Raw genomic sequence first — 22,134 nt, forward strand, 5'->3', positions numbered from 1 at the left:
TTTCAATGGTTTTCTATATATAAAAGATTTGTACTTCAGGAAACACAAGTGCTTTCGGTTCTGATTTTCAATCACTTTTATTTTTGTCATCTAATAAAGGCAAAAAGAATCACAAAAATTAATATTTATCAACATTCATTATTGATTAAATAAAGGATTGTTAGGCACAAATCTTATTTCTCAACATATAATAACAATATAGAACCAACAATATTAAAGGATTATAACATCCAATACATAACCATCAATGGGTCCAGCCCATTGACAGCAGTTGCATTAACAATACAGAGTGATAGTACTGAGCACAAGGCATTACACTGGAATGGACTATTTGGATTTAAACAAATAAGATGGAATGAAAAAATGTGTATTCAGCATAGTGTATGTCTACAAAAAAAGCAGAGCACCATGTGCACTGAAACACTATCACAATTGCAAGGGTAGAATTATCTATAATAAATACTATTCACCTGCATTATAATCAAGCACACTAGATCAGTTTGTTGATATTTGAAGATTTATCTGTTGAGAGGGGAGAACAAGTCTGCCACTTGCTGGAATCAGTGGATATATATACATCATTATGCCATTTTAATCAGAATGTCAAGTATATAGTATACTGTAGGTACAGATGAAAATCTTGGAAGAAAATGGGGACTGGGCTTGGAGAAAGTGCATCCTAAGAGCTCTATTTCTCTTTCCGTCATATTCCTTTCACTGGCAATGGGGCAGCCCCCATTATCTCTGAAAGGATCCTTGTGAAGCACTTTGGATGTGTCATTCATTCCCAGAGCCCAATTCCTTCTCTCTTCATGATTCTTTCTGTGGCAAATGAATAGTCCCCTTTGCCACTGAGAAGATATTTTGCAGAAAACCACCAAGCAGGATGAGCCACCATTGTTCCACTAAGGCAAGCAACTCTCTGTATTAGCTGAGAGGATAGTAAAATATGCCAACTTCCTGCTCAGCAACATAATTCCCTTGCCCCTAATGGTATGAGGAAAACAGAAATGAAGTCCTACTGAGTTTAATCAGGCATTTCCTAATAAGTATGCTTCTGATTGCATTTTTAGCATATATAAACTAAACTTAGGCAGTAGAAATAGCTAATATATATAGTGATACATACGTTAGTATACATATTGGGCATTTTCTGCATAATGCTCTGATGTCATAAAGAGACATAAAAGCAATCAAATTAGTGCTGCTGTACACAAATGTTACATGGGAATGTGTTATTTATTTTGTGACTTAGATCATGAATAGGGCTAGACATAATCATAGATGCAATAACAATATGCTGCAGCCTCATATATTTATTTCATCTGGAGGTACTGATATAATTACTTTAAGAAATCTATGTATGAGCTCAGACCATTTAGTCAGAATGTTCTCTATGTTTGAGTGATTATGAAACAGCCAAACAAACACAAAGTCAACATATCCTTTTTTCCCTATTTTTTCCTTCAAAAAAGCAGTTAATCAGTATGATTCCAGAAACATATATACATTGCAATGAAAGAATTACTCTCTTGAGCTGAAAACCGTATCATATACTGGCAGTTCATGCTGTAGCCATGTTAGCACTTGTTTCTGTTAAAGTATTCCAGAGACATGTTCTGTGCTAGCTGGTCAAGACAGACATTTGACACTATAATTAGATAATGTTACTTACAGATGCAAATATTTTCCATCATTGTTCTCTGACCCAGCCAAGAACATAGCCAAAGCTCTATTCAACATCTAAATACCAGTGTGCCATGTGCTAAAGATTTTGCAATGCTGTTGAGGAAGAGTAGGAAACCATAGCCAGTAGTTCAGAGCCATCATCATCTTTAAGCAGCAGTTATGTAATATGACCTGCGGCAGCCTGCATGGGCATTGGCTGTCATATTTCACCAACCCACCCACATCCTGGAGGTTCTTGTATGCAGTTTAGTGACATATTCCTTCCCAACATCAGTGGCAATATTACCATGACACCAATATTACCACTCATTAGTCATGTGACCAAGTCACTTTTAGTCAAATGTTTGGTGACTACGTTCCCCTGCTGTTCTACAAGTCAGATATATTTGGAAATGCTTTCTAATCACTAGCAACCATATAAACATCAGGACTGCAAAGCCCTATGTTCGGGGGTGGGGTGGGGTGGAGAGCCATGCAACTCCAAAAGAAACAGCAACTCTTCTTCTGTCTTTAGTGTAATCACCATGCAGGTTAAGAGTGGTAACTCCTGTTAAATTGGGGCCTAGTATAACACTGGATTTAAGATAGGCCATTGCAATCAAAGGAAGGGGGAAATCTAAATACCACTGATAGTGTGCTGGGTGCACACTAACTTGTGATGAAAAATGAGATAGGGAAACTTTCTTTTCAAACAGTAGCTTATCATTAGGAGATAGTTGCGGTATTGGATACACTTGAAATAATGCCGTTGCCTCACAACAGAAAAAAACTATAGAAAGTTGGAACATGTGGCTGCAGTAACGTATTGTGTTGGGTATACAAGTCCCTTTTATTTTAATGGATTTAACCATATGTAACAGGATCCAGGGTTGTATCCATAAATGTTCATGCACTCTTAGAAATTAACTGCATTCAATGGGACACAGGTGACCATTACACAAATGTCTTGGAAGCACAGAGGGCTACCATACGCTTGTTTGAACATACCACCTGAAAAGCCATTACCACAACAGCATCAGCATCATGTGAAAGCAGTTCTCACAAATGATGCCTCTACATGAACAAGTGGTCCTGAGGTATCTGCATGGTGCTTTCCTTGTGGATGAACTTGGCCATAGTAGAACCACTTTTCAGAAATGGAACAAATATTAGCTGAAGAAAGGTGGATGTCACTCCTGTATACAGATGCCACACTATAGAACATGCCATGCCATGCTTTTCTCTCATTTGTGATTTTGACCTCTCATTCTGAAACAAATGACAATTCACATTTTGTCCAAATGATCAAACCTAACAAAAGCCTGTTAAGACTGGTATTATGCTGCCACATAGCAACTTAATTTAAGGTGTTGTCAGTGTCTCCAGTCTTCTAAGTCCACGCTTTCCTACCCCACTGAACTGGTGAAATACATGAAGAGAACTTTTTTTCTTCTTTCCACTCTTGGGGCTGTTACTGTGGTGTGAAAATCACTTTTCATCTAATATGCCTACGGGAGATCACAGAGCAAATTCATTCCACTGAAATGATACACCTGAGACCAGGTTCTGAGCCATGTTTCATGTATCTGCCTCCCAATTTAGCATACGCTCATGTGATACCACCTAATTTCTCTTATTTAAACTGTACCTCTGGTTTAGACTCCTATGACGCAGATCTTGAATAAATTGTTTGTGCAAATGATTTTTGCTAGATGCCAAAAGTTAAGACCACCAAGAAAAAATAACAAATAATAGTGAAGATGCACCAACTTGCATATCATTAGCTCTGCAAAGAAAGAATTTCAGGTCAGCTGCCATGACTAAACAATCAGTCCTTTCTATCATACTGCTATTTTTTAACAAAGCAGTTTCAAGAAGTTTACCCATAAAATAACATAAATGTAGTTATGATGAAACTTACAATGGGTTATACTTGTTCCCCCAATCAGCAATACTCTATCTTATAATAAACCTAAATTGCAATATACATGAATAGAAGACAGATAAATACACTATTATAATTATTTGGACTCCTATTTGGATTTTTGTAGCATTTTTTCTGCTCTGTCTTATAATATTTAATGCAAACTGGAAGACATAATTTCTCTTAAACTGCTGCCACAACTATATAAAATATTTAATTTAAAATGTCATTAAATATGAAGTAATTTTGTTTCTAAAATTCACTGTCTATACTGTACTGGTGAGGGGCTTTGCTTGTCCCTGTCTGAAGTTTCATGTAAGGACCCTTTCCATTCTTTGTGGAATCTAGTTAGCATTTGTGCTGTGTGAGATTGAAGATATTTTAAAAATTCAGTTTATTTTTAATACTATTCCACTATGAAGAATGTTACTGTTCTCCTTACAGTGGATCTTTTTTGTCAATCTTGCTAGTAAAAGCAAAATTAAGTTGTGGCAGAAGCTATTCCATTGCAGAAAAAAAGATATATGCTAACTTTGCATACAAAAAGGTAATTCTGGTTTTATTGTAGGAAGAGGCACATAGACAAACGTTCATGGTTTTGTAATCTGACAATTTTAGCTTCCAAAAGGGGCTGTCTTTAGCCAAAGGTCATATGGTATATAACCAAAGATGAATAAATACCTAAGTTTGTGTCCAGATAAATAAAACATTACTTCTATGTATAAACTGGAGATTTTTATTCCTCCCCCTTTCTGTAGCAACCCCAAAACATCACTGAAAACCAAGGAGTGCTGTGGACTAGCATATCTTGTAGTACTATGGGCTTTCCATGGATGGCAAAATTGGCTGCCCCCTCCCATGCCCACACAGAAGCATTTTATTTCTTTGTGACTACAATGCATAAAATATGAACAATCATTGTGCGTTACTTTTATCTACAGTGTCTGAAGGCATGGAAATTAAAATTCTCAATTCTATATTTGCAACCTTATTGCATGTTTAAACTGCTATGATACAATCTACATCAATTCACTACATAGACAGTAGGTTTTCAGCCTTCAACAGCTTCAAAGTAAATGCTAGAATAATGCAACTAACCTTTCTCAAATCTACCATGAAGAGCACATGTTATGGAAGCTATCAATCTTCAGGACAATCAACTGCGGACTTTTCCCCCCAAACACCACAACACTGGCTTTGCATTCAGTTTCTGAGGCTTAGGTTGTGATCTAGCCAATACCTTGGTTCCAAGTTATATTGTCCATGATTCTGAACATCAAAGTCATGCATAGATTTTACTATTTCGATTGCTTTCATCTCACAGATTAACATTTATGTCAGTGCTGTTTACTCCACTGCTTCCAGTAACTTCATGCAAAGACAGTGGCAAGACTTTGAAGTGAATTTGGCAACATATACGCACACACACAATATGTATATCCTGCTGTTCTTACCACACATTTTTATGGACTGGAATCCTGTGGTTGTTATTGATGCTGTAAGAATGACTTCCATCTGCTCACTTTTAAACATACCATTGGCATCAAATGCCAGTTCAGTATCTCTAAGGCTCCTTTATAATTCTATCATGAAAAGGCCACATGTGAGCAGAGCTGGATTTATTGTTCTCTAATCTTCCTTCAATCAATAATTGAAACAGAGGTGGACGGAACAAGGAATTAGACAGCTCATTGTATTAAACCAAATAGCAGGAAACACACATTTACTGACAGCATCTCATCTCTGCCAGGTGGGCTTTAAATGCATTCAAGTATCTACAATGGACGGTATTTAATCCTGTTCTTTTTGGCTTCTGGTGCAGTATCTGTTATAATTTTTTAATGATGATAATTGGATGTTAAATGCAAACATTTTGAGTTTACAGCATTAAGGCCTCTATCGTCTCCTATGTCTTTCCAGTATACTTAAAAGTGTTGAATTTGCAATCTACTGATTTTGCCTTTCAAATATAGAAGAAACTGCAGCTTAAACCAGAGCTTGGAAAAGTTACTTTTTTGAACTACAACTCCCATCAGCCCAATCCAGTGGCCATGCTGGCTGGGGCTGATGGGAGTTGTAGTTTAAAAAAGTAACTTTTCCAAGCTCTGCTTAAAGCTAAACATTACCAGTTTTATTATTTTTTCAAGTTTTTTATTCTATTTCATGTTCAAAGATAACTTCCTAATTTGCAACCTTTTAAGTTGCTGTTCTAAAAACAGAGCTACAGAAGCCAAATCTCATAAGAAAAAGAATGAATACACATACTTCACTTGGTTCAAATATATGCACTGTAATTCTATACAAGTGAAATTAGAATATTGTACTGAAAATGAGAGAATTTTGTACAAAATCCTAACATTTGCTTGACCAACTATTTTAAAGCAAAAGGCGCATGTAAAATAGCCATTAGGTTAAACAGATTATTCCAATAATCTGAATCAATATCTTAAACAGGCCATTACTGTACTAAAGTGAACCGTCCATTTTAATTTTGAAGAATGAATTTGAAGAACTTTCTGCTACTGTTCCCATAGACAGCAATGATACTCATTGCTTTTAGACAAGATGCTCTGTCATTGAGTTTCTAAAGTCTGGAGCTCAATAAATAAGCAAATTATGTCATTTAATTTTCAAGTAATTCAAACTAGGTCGAGTTGGTTTAACAGCACCGCTTAGTCGTTTGTGCAGTCTGCTTTCCAAGTTTGATTGTTCCACTGTTGCCATTTTCATGACTTTCCAAGGGTGGAATCTGTTGACCTAGAAATGTTGAAAAACAAAACACATGCAACTGTTCAAAGCCTAGCATGTTCTTTTAGGAAGACCAAACTAGGTATGGTGCAAGATAGCTGTGAACAGGAAATTCCAAGGTACTTTGAACCCCTGACAATCAGCTGATTGCCAGAGCTTCAAAGTGCCACACACAACTCTATACAAACACCAATGATCAGGTGATTGTCTTGGCATGCATAGAACTGGCGCTCTGAAGCCCTGCCAATTAGCTGATCATCAGGGTTCAAAGCACTGCACATTGTCCTCTGCAAGCACCAATGACAAGCTGATTTTGGGGGCTTTTAAAGAACCACACAGAGCACCATGCAAAGGGCTTTGCCGGTGTTGCCAGTCAGCTGATTGGTGGTGCCTACCAACCCTTTCTTGGCCTAGTTGTCTTTGCCTGCCCCACTTCTGATGTCATATGACATCAGGTATAGGGCAGGTGAATGTGGCTTGGTCAAAATGGTGTAGTTGGCCAAATAGATAAGCATGATAGGCAAAAAAAAGCCCATACGTCAGACGTTCCCCATCACTGATATGCTGTTTTGACACAAAAATACAATTTTACATTACTCATGGACTTTTAAAGGTCTCAAGAGCAATAATCGAAGTAACAATGTAATGCCACATTTTGTTTCACTCATACACCAAAAGATATAAAAAATTTCAAGTTAAGACACCGTCTATAACACCTGCACCGTATAATTAGTAAAAGTCTTCAACAATCTCAAATATTGTGCTAGCTTACAACTTGACTCCTTGTGCCCACACTTTTTCTCGGTCTTTCAGTCCCAGTACTCTTCCTCTGCAGGTTGGAGGCAACATAATTAGGTCATAATTAACAATGCAACCTTGAAACAATTAGCTTTGGGTGCTCAGATGTTTAAACTTGAACCATAATGCACTGAAGCCCCAGCAATTTAATTTATTCCACATATATCTTTCACTTCCTCTGAACTGCTCTAAGCAGCTTAATGTATGGTTCCTGGGCATTCTTTCATCCAGACATCTTGCAATGCTAGCCCTGCTTAGCTCCAGCAGTAGACCTGCATTATGTGCCTTGTTATGCACATCTAAGTTCCAATTAAATTAAAAACTACACGCATTAACTGGGTATGTGAGTCAAAACATTTAATCAGCACCAATCCTAGATGCTGATGAATTAAGTAGCCTAAGTATAATACACTCAATAGAGAGTGGTCACAGCTCAGTGGCAGTGCACATGTTTTGTGTGTATAAAGTCCCAGTTGCAACCTGTAGCACGGGCGAGGAACTGTTTTCCACTTGTGGGAAGTATTACCTTCTGGGCAACCTTCCAAGTAATGGAGGCTGGTCCACTACGGCACAGCCCTCCAAATGAGAATTTCAAGCACATTTTTAAAAAATCCCCCCAAATCACAAAGCCACACTCGCTTTCTTGTTCCACATACATTTTAGGAAGAAAACTGTACAGTTAAAATCTACCTTGACATAAACACAGTGTTTCAAAGCAGAGTAGAGGTACAAGTGTAAAATGCAATATTTAAAAAAATGATATCAGAAATGAATTTATATATCTATCTATCTATCTATCTATCTATCTATCTATCTATCTATCTATCTATCTATCTATCTATCTATCTACAATATAAAATTCTCATACAATAGTACAAAGATGGCCAGAAAATAATTTTTATAGATAACTCAGTGCCCATACATAATGAAGAATGAAAAGGTCAAAACAATACCAATCTAAACATAAAAGGCAGCTGATGAACAATGGCCAATAAACATAATACCCAGGAGATTCAAAGTGTGTAATATGGCCAAATGTGTTTCGACAGAACATCTTCTTCAGTAGCCTTGAAGATCAATATACATTTTATATTCTCTGTTCTGGGGTATGGACTGATATGTGGACTATATGTTAATTCAATTTATTCATTTCCTTATATCAGTCAATTTCAATGTTATGTTGGTAAAATCTTCAATATGGTTCAAAATTGACTGATATAAGGAAATGAATAAATTGAATTAACATATAGTCCACATATCAGTCCATACCCCAGAACAGAGAATATAAAATGTATATCTATCTTCAGCATACTGCGCTCTGGCCAATAGGGTTGCCAGATGTCCGGTTTTCAGCCAGAGACTCTGGATTTTTGAGGTCTTCTCTGGGTCTCCGGGTGCATCAGCTTAATCTCTGGACTCCCAGCTTTCATTTACAAACAAAAATTAAGTTTCTAGGTGGTCTGGTTCACGAGATATACACCAAAATGTCAGCTCCCCCCGGCAACTTCAGTGAAATTATACAGCCACAAGAGTGGCTGTATACTATAGCCAGCATGGATTTTTCACATTCCGCAATGTTAAATGGAAAATACCCCCGCATGCCATTCTGATGCTTCCCATAAGCTCATTTCAAAACAAAGGGTGGGGAGTGAGTGGTTTTTTAATTCATATTTGTTAACAGAGAGAGAGCAACAGTGGACAGTGTGAGTCTCTTTCTATACTAAAGGCTTATAGATTGATTATTTCCATTTTCCATTTGTAGACCACTTACTATCTAAAAGATCTCAAAGCGGTTTACAATAGAATACACAAGGTGCAATAAAAAATCAAATTAATTTACAAAGCAAAATACATAAACATCTATTCTTTATTTCTTAAGCTATTTGCATGTATTTTTAATTGGCTGGGGGATACTATAGGAGGAATGGGAGAAATAGACTGTTGGAAGGGGGGTAGCTCATGGTTATTTTTCAATTTCCCTGCATTCTCACCCTCCATGTGCTTGGCAGTTATCCTCTTCTGCAAATGTGTTTACTCCCAAAAGCTTTTGGAAAATTGGTAGCAGGAGGCTGCAGTAATTCACTACTCTCCTAATACCCCACCCATTTTTCTATTCTCTAAGCCCACGAAATTGCTGTCAGAAAGTTCATAGGAAGTGGTGGATCTTTGCTCCAATCCAGCTTTTGCTCCCTTGCTAAAGTTGCAATCTGAACCCCATTTACGTGGACATAAGCTCCACTGAATTCAATAGAATTTAGTGCTAAGTAGACGTGGTTAGAATTTCACTGTGAGGTGGTGACTTGCTGAATTAGACTCTTCTGTAAATTTGTTTGCTCACAAAGACTTTTGGAAAGTTAGGAGGAGGTTGCAGTAAGTGCATATCCTGAACTCCTACCCAGACTCCCTCTTTTTGCATGTTTGTTTACTCACAGGGATTTTTAGAAAGTTGGAAGGGGGGTAATTATGGTCATAAATCTCTGCTGCCCTACATCCTATCACCTTTCTCTTCTGCAAATTTGTTTGCCCATGAGGTTTTTGAGGGAGGCTGCCTTCCTCCTCTGTAAGTTTGTTTGCCCAGGACAGCCACTAGAAATTTGGCAGGAGGTCGTGAATCATTGTTCCAATCCAGTTTTGTTCCCCTTGCTAAGGCTGCAATTCTAACCCTATTTCCCTGGGAGTGAGTCCCTTTGGACATGCTTCTGAGTAAACAAGGTTAGGATTACACTATAAGATGGTGGCTTGCCCAACTAAAAATTGTGGTGTCCTTTTCAGATGTGTCTGTATCAATAAAGTTTACAGTGCTGTCCTGTATACAAAGAATAATGCTGAGAGTTGGTAACTGGCCCAAGGTGGAAGTGAGCAAAAACAATGAGTTGAGAGTTTAAAATGTTAAACTGCACATGCTCAGAGTATCTTTTGTAGCCCATGAAACTTTATACTATAATAAATTTGTTAGTCTTGAAGATAGCACAAAACTTATTTTGTGGTACCTTATTTCATGTGTTCCCTTCCAGTACAAAGGGACCTTTATTTTGGAAACTATACCAGGGCTGCTTTTGTTTTTTTGGGGTTGGGGTTTTTTCATTATTCTAAACGCGTACCACAACCACCATCCCAGTTCAAAATCAGGAACAAGCAGGCTGGAAATTTAGATATATATTTATTATTCCTTATTTACCAGTATTACATTTATATCCACCTTTCTTCCAAGGAGCTCACGGTAGCATTCATTGTTGTCCTTTTCTCCATGTTATCATCACAAAAACCCTATGAGGCAAGTTAGGCTGAGAGACAGCGACTGGCCCTAGGTTACACAGTGAGTTGCATAGCTGAGTGGTGATTTTTACCCTGGTCTCCCAAGATCCTAGTCCACTTAATTTCCCTGCATTTTATTACCCATTCTGGAGAGATGTAGAAATAGATACGCTGCTGGTGGTGGGGAAATATTTTTCCATAGGTGTGGAAACGTATGGGGTCCCTCATTAACAGTGTTGGGTGGCACTTTTCAGAGTAACCAATTCAGGCTGCAATCCTGTATATACTTACCAGGGAATATTTAGTGGGGGCTTACCTCTGAGTAACATACAGTTATTGTGGCATGAATTCCCACTAGATATTGTGACAGCAGGGACCCCTTATGAACCAAGGGTAAGACACATAGGTGCTAAATATTAATAAAACTGCAATGTTTAAATGTCCACTGTTTCTTTGCAGAGGAGAAGGACAGGGAGACAATCAGAACAGGTGGAAGCCACACAACTTTTTTTCACCGCAAAGAAGCAACTATGACAGCAGGGATCCTTCTGAACCAAAGGAAGACATTTTCCAGCTAAGTTATGTGCTAACTATTTGTAAAATAGCAATGCTTAAGTGTCTACAGAATCTTTGCAAGGGGGGATGGGGAGAAAACCAGAATAACTTGGCCATGACCCCATGATCTCTCACTGGCCATGCCCTGGGCTCTGTTAGCCCCACCAGGTCTAGTTGACACCAGCCTCCACGGCTTCCAAGGGTCACATTCCAGTGATCAGCTGGGCCAGAGGGAAAAGTGAGCAGAGCAAGACACTAGCATTTCCAGACAAAATGATCTCAGTTAGCAAGGCTAAGAATTTGACTTCAGACAGCCACTAGCAGTCAAAATACTGGGCTAAATAAACCAATAGTGTGACTCTAAGGCAACTTCATATGTAGAATATACTGTAACTTTTTCATATGTTTATCTGAGGAGTACAAAAATGATAAAATAAAACATTTGGCTCATTTAAAACAGATGTATCAAGTACAGATGGTTGGATCCAGCTGAACTGTAGTTAAAGCACAGGTCCCAATGAAATCAATGGAACAATTAATCACGACTTATCTTTGTACCCATTTAAATCAACAAGAATTCATTTTAATTAACTTAGTCTGAATCCAACTCAAAATGTTCCTCTTAGTTGTTTCCTTCTTCCTAAACATTGTAAGAATGAATATTGCTAGAATAGTTCCTAGAATATGTTTTATGATGATGTTTATGACAGGAGCAGTGATTAGGATTGTGCTGTAAGCCACTAACAGATTTTGTTAATGAAGAGCTACTTCCTACTTAGAAATAGGTTCCTTCGGCAGCAGCCCACTTAACTCTGAATTTCATAAATTATTTATTGTACTGCATGGGTACATTTGATTGGTTTCAATAAAGCATGCTGTTGTCACAGACAACAGTTTGAGGCCTATAATTTAGTAAGAAATTTATAGTGCAATCCTATATATATCTACTTAGAGGAAAGGTCCATTGAGTTCGATGGGACTTACTCTCAGGTAAAAGTGTAGTTGCAAAGCGGGATAAAAGTATTCTAAATAAATTAGTTAATTTGTGTAATTCCTTTATGTTGATGCATCAGCATACTATGAACTTGTAAAAGAAAAGAAAAATCTTCTTAACCAAAATGGCACTGCATTCTTATGCTTCACCAGATTTATACTTCTTTACTGGGGTCTGTAGGCTGCTTAATGATAAAATATTTGGAGAGAGTTGTTTACTCCCTAAACAGAAGTTACAGAAGTTGCTTGCTCTAAATCAATGATCTTCAAAAAGAAGTCAAATAGGTCATGTTCCACACTTTCAAGAGGATTTGGGACTGACTTCATCATATGTGCAGTTCACTTTTAATTGTTCCAGACTAAAGTATACCACAAGCCCACTGGTCAAGTGCACCATACTGCGCTGAAATCACATATGAAATTAGCTGCAGTAGCCTCATGGTCCAGTGAGCCTAGGATGTACTTGTGATATATCATGTAATGTCATATACCCTAGAAAACTAAGAGCTTTGAGACTGACATAGTATTTGGTAAAGAATTATAGCATCTTTTACATTTTGCTTTTCTTGTTTAAACTGCTATTGTTTCTGGACACCATTTCTCTCTGTGTCACACTTTGCTATGGAACCATAAACATGGATGGCTTATTGTCATACATTTCTGGATGAATTTCCCATAATTATGGGGAGGGGGGAACTCGCAAATAAAGACATACAGATGCAAAGCAGCTGTTCTAATGGGTGACAAAATTACTTTTAGGAGAAAATCCAGGGAAAACCCAACTTCCCCCAAGGATCTCTATTTAAATGAAGTTTACATGTTTTCTGTGGAATTCTATTAAAAATAAGCAGCTTTCTCAGTGGGTAGCTGAGGAGGAGAGGGGAATACAGCAGTTGTACACTCTTTAGTCAGGCTGCATTTCCTATAATCAGGTCAAATTTAATGAATCACAGAGAGCTGTAATAGATAGGCAGATGAAATTATATTTTATTATTTAAGTCAGCAGATGTTTCTTACAGAAGATAAAGATGGCTTGACCCACTCTATTGTAAGTGAGATTCTGAATGAGCTTTATCCACCGACATATATTAATTTATGTTTTCTTCTCAGACTTGTCTTATTTCTGATGTCAGCATGTGCCACTGATACTAATGCCCCCTGGGAGACTAACCATGTCCTTTTTCAAGTTCTTTGCCAGTCAGTATAGGCCTCTAGAGTCAAATGTGTTTCCAGTGGCAAAGCATTTTGAAGATCAGCCTTCCAAAGTTTATTTTAGTGAGAGAGTACTCATGTGACTCAGCCCTCAAAAACCCTACTCAAACTTTTGAGATTTGCCTTTTTAAAACCTGAGAAGTAGAAGGGCCCAAAAAGCTATCTTGTACAACTGCCCTCCTGTGAGGAGGAATCGCCCATGCACCACAACACAACGTGCCAGTGAGAGAAAAGGTGCATCATGTGACAGTGCAATGATAGCAAACAGCTGCAAGTAAAGAGGTGAAGCTATGTACTATGGCATCAGAGAAGAAGGTCAGCAGCTTCATCCTCTCCCTAAAATCATCCTGGCCTCTTTTTGGAGGAAGGGCAGGACATAAATTGAAAGTAAAAATAAAAATAATACTCTGCACTGAGCTGCTTAGTCACACCTTTGCTTGTATCTAACCAACTACAGCTTATACCCTAAATTGGCCTGAAGCTGCTTCCATTGGAATGGATACGACATGAGCTCCCTTTTGTCGTTCTTCCTAAGTATCAAGGAATAGAAAAAGATGTGCAGGAGAAAGAGAATTAGAGAGAGCAATGTTATACCCCCTTGTGCAAGGGGTGCTTCTGCCCAGGAAATCACTTTTACTAGGTATCAGGTTCTACCTGTCAAAAGCCTTTTGTAAAACTAGTCTATGCAAGATGAAGCGATCACCACAGTAACTCTCCAAATGTTTATGATAAATTAAAATAAATATAAATTACTAAGAAAAAGCTAGCATTTTGCAATAGATTAAGAGTAGATGGAAATTCCTGCTTCAAATCCCTGCTCAGCCTTAAACTCACTGGGTGGTCTTGGTCAAGCAACTCCTTCACAGCCTATCCTATCTTCCAGGATTACTGTGGATGTCCTTGTAGGCAATATTATAACAAATTTAATAATAAATAAGTAGTACATATTTCAGTCCAAGAAAAATGTAGGCAGCTATTTTTGGTTGCTATATCAGTATCATTAAGGATTACAGCCATAAGGCTTCTCACACATATTGAATTATCTCTTCTAAGCAACAGACTAAAAATAATGTAATATTGGTGGATTTATTTAGTCAGAGGTGGTACACTTAGATGTAAAATAGAAGCAGCTTCAAATCCCTCACAACAAGTCCCTTAGGCCCTCCTTCAGATCTTCAGTTTCACAATACTAAGAAAATACAAGGTTATACTATATATTTTCCGAACTATACAGGTGTAGTTATAATCAGAGAGATACTATCCAAAATATTTCAGATGATAATTGTAACAGATGGTAAATGTGTAGGCTATTCCTGTTTTAACCTTTAAAGCCCTACACGGTTTTGGTCCAGTTTATCTAAAGGAACGCCTTCAGCATCACCAGATAGGCCGCCAAATGAGATCAGCCTCCCAAGACCTTCTCTCGGTCCCACCAGTCAAAACAGCTAAGCTGATGCGGACCAGAGAGAGGGCATTTTCAATTGTGGCCCCCGCCCTCTGGAACTCTCTGCCTTATGATCTCCGCCATGCCCCCTCCCTGACAGGCTTCCGCCGAGAACTGAAAACATGGTTTTTTAGGCAGGCATTCGAGACCTCTGTCTAATTTAGTTTAAATTTTTGTATGATGGGGGTAGGTTTGGATTGAGTATACTTATTGTTGTTTTGTATTATATGTTATATTTTACTCTATGTTATATTTTAGTCTATGTACGCCGCCTAGAGTGGCCGTTAATTCGGCCAGATAGGCGGCCTAGAAATAAAAATTTATTATTATTATTATTATGCCTGCATGTACTCATATGTTCTAAAAGTTATTTAACCCTATTTTATCTTAAAAGATTTCAAATTCATGGCTTCATATGCAGATATAACTCCTTTTTTTATTCTTCCATGAGAACAGAATTGAGGACTGCAGTATTTTTCACAATCCCTTGAGAAAAACGCCAACCAATATGAGAGTTTTTGTTTACACACACACACACACACACACACACACACACACACACACACACACACTTTACTTACTGATTCCTTGAAAGAGTTCTTCAACGTTAATTGCATTTTTGGCACTGGTTTCAACAACAATTGCACCTATTGTCTCTCCATATTCTTTGGCATCTTTCATAGGCACCTCCCTATAAATTAAAATTTGAAATTTAATTGCTGTGCATCCAAAAAACAAAGAAAGTAGCTGCTCTAGTTACACTGTTCCTTCTCAAATTGTAGCAGCACTGAATGGTGTACTGCTGACCAATTCCACATTTTCCTACATCATCATCAAACTGTTTAATACATGAAATTCCTAAACAGTTCACATAAAATACAATAAGATCATTATATAAAAAGAAAAAAAATAACCAAAAATACAAGAATCAAAAAATGAAAAATGAAAAAATCAATCAAAACAGAATCCATCAATAAAACATTTAGCAAGGTCAGAAGTACACTTTTGGCTGGAAAGAAAAGGCCAGTATATACTCAGAGACTTTTAGAATGGTCTGTCCCCTTTCACAGGCACTCCAAGAAAAACTGGGAGATGTGGGTGACTCAATATTCATCAAGTCACTCACTTTATATCTAATCCAATAGTTCTAGCTCAAGCTACAAAGCCACTTAAACCCCTAGAACAATTAATTTAAATACCATTTAGACCTCAAATAATTACAATCTACAAAAGCTTAGAAGACACAATGACAGAAAAAATAGAAGTCTTAAAGCAACTGTGGGAATCAAACCTTAATTGTGTAATAGGTTGGAATGACTGGCAGAAAATCTGGAGTAAAAAACTCTTTAGGTCAATATTCACAAAAATATGGGAAATAGCACAAGATTCCTTCATTGCTGGTACCACACCCCATCAAAATTCCTTAAAATAAATCCACAGTCTAGTCTGTAATTGGATTATTGCAATGTACCCTATGTGGGGCTGCCCTTGAAGACAACTCAGAAACTTCAACTGGTCCAAAATGCAGCAGCCAGATTGTTGGCTGGGGTTCCCTTTAGATTTTATGTAACCCATTTTAAAACAGCTGCATTGGTTGCCAATTCATTTCCAAGCCTAATTTAAGGTGCTCACGGTAGTGTCTAAAGCCCTAAATGACTTAGGTCCCAAATATCTGAAAGAGTGTGTCTCCTTCCCTACAGACCCTCTTGGGTGTAAAGATCAGCAGAGGGGGCCTTTTTGGTACTTCTGCTACCCTTGGAAGCAAGGGGAGGGGTGACCAGGGAGAGGGTATTATCTGTGGCAGCCCCTAAGCTGTGGAACACCCTCCCCACCAAATTGTGTCCGGCAACTTCACTGAACAGTTTTAGATGAATTATCAAGACATACCTCTTTAGCCTGGTGTTTGACACCTGAGACATATATTTTAGAACCGACCCTATTTTGGGATTTTAGGTGGTTTTTAAATTATTTTAATGTCATATTTTAACACTGTTGTAAACCCCCCCTGGGACCTTTGGGTGAAGGGAGAGTAATAAATGATGATAATAATAATCATCCTAGGTGTTGAAGGGGGTTCCCCCATATAGACTCATTCTACCATACATGGTGGGAATGCAAAAAAGTACAATTTTGGAGGATGATTATAAGTGAAATTGGTATTATTACAGGGCAAACTATTTCAAATGACCCTTAAGTGGTATTATTGAATTTCTTTTTGGAAGAGTCATGTGACTTAATATACAGTGGCAAGAAAAAGCTTGTGAATCCTAATGATAATTACGGAAATTCCATAGTTTTACCATGATACCCTTTGTGAATCAAACCAGTCCTTTTCTAAACGTCCACTACGTTTATCTTAACTAATTCCACGTCTCATGAAATAAAAATGATGTGCAAATTAGGCAAACAATGAGTACATAAGAGTCAGGGTAGGTGCAAAAGTAAGTGAACCCCTGGTTGCATCAGCTCAATAAAAAGGAATAATTAGTATCAAATGCTTAAGTAATTAGGTAGGTCTGCAGGGGTAAGTTTAGGAGGCCCTACCCTATAAAAGGATCAGAAACTTTCTGAGTTTGGTCTTCACCATATGGTTGTGTGGAAACATGTTATGCCATGGTCAAAAGACATCTCTGAGAACCTCAGAAAAGCAGCTATTGCTGCTCAACAGCCTATAAAGGGCTACAAAACCATTTCTGAGGATTTGGGGCTCCACCAATCAACTGTCAGACAGACAAATGGAGAAGGTTCAAGACCACAGTCAATCTACCCAGCAGTGGTCTTCCTACCAAAACCTCTCTAAGAACAAATCGGTGCATCATCTAGGAAGTCACAAAGAAAAAACAGAATTACATCCAAGGTTCTGCAGGCCACTCTCACCTTAACTAATGTGACTGTTCATGACTCAACAATCAAAAAAAGACTGAACAAGAATGGTGTTCCTGGGAGGATAGCCAGAAGGAAACCACTGCTCTCTAAAAAGAACATTGCTGCCTGTCTGAAGTTCACTAAAGATCACATAGATGATCCACAAGAGTTCTGGAATAATGCTCTCTGGACAGACGAATCAAATGTAGAATGTTTTGACCTCATGAGAAACATTATGTTTGGCAAAAAACACTGAATAGAAGAAACACTGAATAGAAGAACCTCATCCGAACCGTCCAGCATGCTGTGAGAAATATGATGGTTTGGGCCTGCCTTGCTGCCTCAGGACCTGGACAGCTTGCCATCATTGACACAACCATGAATTATGCAGGCTATCAGAAGATTCATAGAGGAGAATGTCAGGCCATCCATCCAAGAGCTGAAACTGTACCAAAAGTGGGCCATGCAATACGACAATAATAGAATCATAGAATAGTAGAGTTGGAAGGGACCTATAAGGCCATCAAGTCCAACCCCCTGCTCAATGCAGGAATACAAATCAAAGCATTCCCGACAGATGGCTGTCCAGCTGCCTCTTGAGTGCCTCCAGTGTCGGAGAGCCCACTACCTCTCTAGGTAATTGTTTCCATTGGCTCTAACAGTTAGGAAGTTTTTCTTGATGCCCAGTCGAAAGCTGGCTTCCTGCAACTTGAGCCCATTATTCCGTGTCCTGCACTCTGGGACAATCAAGAAGAGATCCCGGTCCTCCTCTGTGTGACAACCTTTCATGTACTTGAAGAGTGCTATCATATCTTCCCTCAGTCTTCTCTTCTCCAGGCTAAACATGCCCAGTTCTTTCAGTCTCTCCTCATAGGACTTTGTTTCCAGTCCCCTAATCATCCTTGTTGCCCTCCTCTAAACCTGTTCCAGTTTGTCTGTGTCCTTCTTGAAGTGCGGAGACCAGAATTGGACGCAGTATTCAAGATGAAGCCTAACCAGTGCTGAATAGAGGGGAACTACTACTTCATGCAATTTGGAAATGATACTTCTCTTAATGCAGCCTAATATAGCATTTGCCTTTTTTGCAGCCACATCGCACTGTTGGCTCATATTCAGCTTGTGATCAATGACAATTCCAAGATCCTTCTCACATGTCGTATTGCTGAGCCAAGTATCCCCCATCTTGTAATTGTGCATTTGATTTCTTCTTGCTAAGTATAGAACTTTACATTTATCCCAGTTGAATTTCATTCTGTTGTTTTCAACCCAATTCCAGCCTATCAAAGTCCCTTTGAATTTTGTTTCTGTCTTCCACGGTATTAGCTGTGTCCCTCAGTTTTGTATCATCTGCAAATTTGATAAACATGCTCTGTACCTCCTCATCCAAGTCGTTAATAAAAATGTTGAACAGCACTGGGCCCAGGACCAAGCCCTGTGGTACCCCATTCCTTACTTCTGCCCACTTTGAGAAGGAACCATTGACAAGCACTCTTTGAGTACGATTCTGGAGCCAACTGTGTATTCACCTGATCGTTGTTCCATCCAGCCCTACTAATACTCTTGTTGTTGTGGGGTGTGGTTTCATTGTCCCTGCTTGATTGAGCTTCAACCTCTTGCTTGTTGTCAGATGGGGCCTCCTGTAATTCTTCCACCACAGGCTATCCTCCAGTGGTTGAAAGTGGTTCCATAGTTCCACTGGTGAAGGGTGTCTTCTAGCTCTTCTGCTCCTAACTGTTGGCTATTAAACCGAGAAAGCAGAGGTTAAATTTCCACAAGTGAGCTACGTGACTTAGAAGCGAAAGTTGGCGGAGCTCGAGCCATCTTCAAGGACACGTTGCTAAGCAACCTAGGCTCGGGCAGCTGGCCTTATCTATATAGAGGGCCAGCAGACACTTGTGAGTGTGGGGGTCGAGGAGTTTGTACAGAGAGAGCTGTGATATATTGTCAGTAAAGTAACTCTTAAAACTTATTGCTTGTCCGGCTCATTGCTTCAACTGGCATCTAGCCTGTCACTATACTGTTCTGCATCCTGGGCATCTGCTTGCGCCAGATACAACATCCAACAAGTGGTAGCAGAGGATGGTTGCCTGGTGCTGAGGATTACCTGGTGCTGAGGATTGCAGAAAAGTGGCAGAGAAAAGCCAGAACTGCAGACCAGCCAGTAAAACAGCAGAGAGACGGAGAAACCGAAAGCTGAGCTGAAAGCTGTGAGAGAGCCGTGGGAAAAAAAAAACCTGACTGAAGGACAGAGGTGAGAAGCTCTAATTACAAAGGCGGTGAACTGTGAAAAGTGAAAGTATGTCTATTACGTTATCGGCCGGGATTCCCTTGGAAAGGCTGACAGGGAAAAATTATGGCACTTGGAAACAGAGAATGCAGGCTTTTCTAGTGAAAGAAGACCTGTGGAAAGCTATCGCAGAAGACCCACCCACCGGGGTGCCTATTCCAGCAGATTGGAGAAGGCTGGATGAGAGGGCAAAGGCGTTAATTGTTCTTGCTATTGATGATTCTCAATTACTGCACGTGCGTGATGCAACAACAGCTAAGGAAACCTGGGAAACTAAGAAATATTCATGTGAAAAAGACTGCCAGTTCTAAAATATATCTTGCCAGAAGATTGTATCAGATGTGCTTATCTGGAGAGACAACCATGTCAGAGCATTTGTTGGAAATAAACAGACTGTTTACTGAGTTGTCAGAACGTGAAATTGAACATTCTCAAACGCAAAAAGTGTATATCACATTAGCTTCACTAGATTCAAGTAATGATAGTCTGGTGAGCTCTTTGGAAGCAATGGACGATGCAAATCTCAATATGGATTATAAAGAAGGCAAACTTTTACAAGAATTTCAAAGGAGGCAAGAAATGGCAAAGCAGGAAAAGACTGAGTCTAAACACAACGTGGAAAAGCAGAACAACAAAGCAGCACAAGAGAGACTGTATGGACAAAAGGCATGTTATTTTTGTGGTTCCAAGCAACATCTTCAAAGGAATTGTGAAGCAAGAAGAAGAGAAAGAGGAAGAAAACCATGTGTACAGGTGATCTATGCTAGTAAGAATAAGCAACGTATTAACTATGAGCAGGGAAATAACTGTAAAGATTTATGGGCAATTGACAGTGGGGCAACAAATAGTATAATCAAAGATAAATCTATGTTTCATACATTTTGTGACGTAGAGGATCATGTAAAAATGGCTGATGGATCTAAGAAACTTATCAAGAGTAGGGGTACAGTGAAATTAGCAGGTTTCAATACCATTATGACAGATGTGCTGTTTGTTCCTGATATCGAATGTAACATTATGGCTGTGTCGAAACTCAATGAAATGGGGTTCACAGTAATGTTCAAAAGGGGTTCAAGTGCATGTAATGAGAGGAGAAAAAATATTCATGAAAGGAATAGTGAGGAACTCATTGTTCTTCTTACACGTGAAACAAACAAATCATGTACTCATGTGTGCTAATAAGAAACCCATAATTGTGTTCATTTATGGCACAGAAAACTAGGCCATATAGGATATGAAAATGTGGTGAAAACAACAGAGAACAGTAATGATGTGACATTGAGAAACTGTGAAAAATATGTAGACTGCCACGTGTGTAAACAAACTAGGGCAGTTGTGGCTACAAAGAACAAAGAAGCCATGCCCAGTACAAATGCACCTTATCAATTAATACACGTGGACTTAGTGGGGCCATTTCAACCTACTCAGGGGGGTGCAAGATATTTCCTGACAATAGTTGATGATTTTTCAAAATTCTGCACTGTTTATTTACTAAAAGCTAAAAGTGAAGCTGCAGAGAAACTGAAAAGATTTATTACAAAAATTGAAGTGGTTTGGTGTCAAAATACAGAGAATAAGATCAGATCAAGGAGGAGAGTTCTTAGGACACTCTTTTACTGAATACTTGGATAAAAGAGGAATAAAACAGGAGTTAACAGCCCCTTATAGTCCTCATCAGAACGGGTTAGCTGAACGCTGGAACAGGTTGCTTCAGGACTCAATAAGATCAATGCTATGTGACTCCTCTTTAACACAAGGTTTCTGGGGAGAGTGTGTTCTGTATTCAGCTTACATTCAAAACAGAATATTCCATAAGGCCACTGGAATGTCTCCTTATCAGAAATTGTATGACAGAAAACCCAGATTAAACCATTTGATTAGGTTTGGAGCAGAATGCTGGGTACATGTTCCCAAAAATAAAAGGACAGGGAAGCTGCAAAGGAGAGCAGACAAAGGGTACATGCTGGGATTTGAAAACACGTATTACAGAATATGGCTGCCAAAACAAAGGTCTGTAGTGTTAAGCAGAAGCGTGCAAACAATAGAGCAGGATTGGGAAGAGAAAACATATGTGGAGTTGGGAAACACTGAAGGTAGTAATGAACAAGAACAGGCAGACACAGTACCAATAAAACAAGAACAGGCAGCAGTAGTGAATCAAGTTCTAGCTCTGAGAGAGAAACAGAGGAATCGCCTGACACAGACACAGACACTTAAGGCAGAAATACAACCACGCAGATCAGAGAGAACAACAAAAGGTATTCCACCTGTTAGATTTAAAATAAATTCCATTAAACATATAGACTTCAGTAACTGGAAAAAGTGGGATGATGGAAATCATGAAGAGTAATGAAATATAATGAAAATGATGCTGAGATTGCAATG

General features: G+C 38.7%; 1 protein-coding gene across 4 annotated transcripts in view; it reads right to left on the minus strand.

Annotated features, from left to right (window-relative positions):
* Window positions 1–22,134, minus strand: part of RAB31 (RAB31, member RAS oncogene family) — a 110,517-nt gene continuing 88,383 nt past the window's right edge. For 2 of the 4 annotated variants that reach the window (XM_061595351.1, XM_061595340.1), the window contains exons 6-7: window positions 15,179–15,288; window positions 4,125–6,349 (exon numbers count right to left, since the gene is read on the minus strand). In XM_061595351.1, the coding sequence (XP_061451335.1) occupies window positions 6,252–6,349; window positions 15,179–15,288 (208 nt within the window). In that variant the 3' untranslated portion in view covers window positions 4,125–6,251. Of the gene's footprint in view, window positions 91–131; window positions 988–4,124; window positions 6,350–15,178; window positions 15,289–22,134 lie in introns of those variants that run through there. The other 2 variants (XM_061595365.1, XM_061595356.1) reach the window with 2 other exon arrangements.

This window comes from Rhineura floridana, chromosome 1 (assembly GCF_030035675.1).
Source record: "Rhineura floridana isolate rRhiFlo1 chromosome 1, rRhiFlo1.hap2, whole genome shotgun sequence".
Lineage (NCBI taxonomy): Eukaryota > Metazoa > Chordata > Lepidosauria > Squamata > Rhineuridae > Rhineura > Rhineura floridana.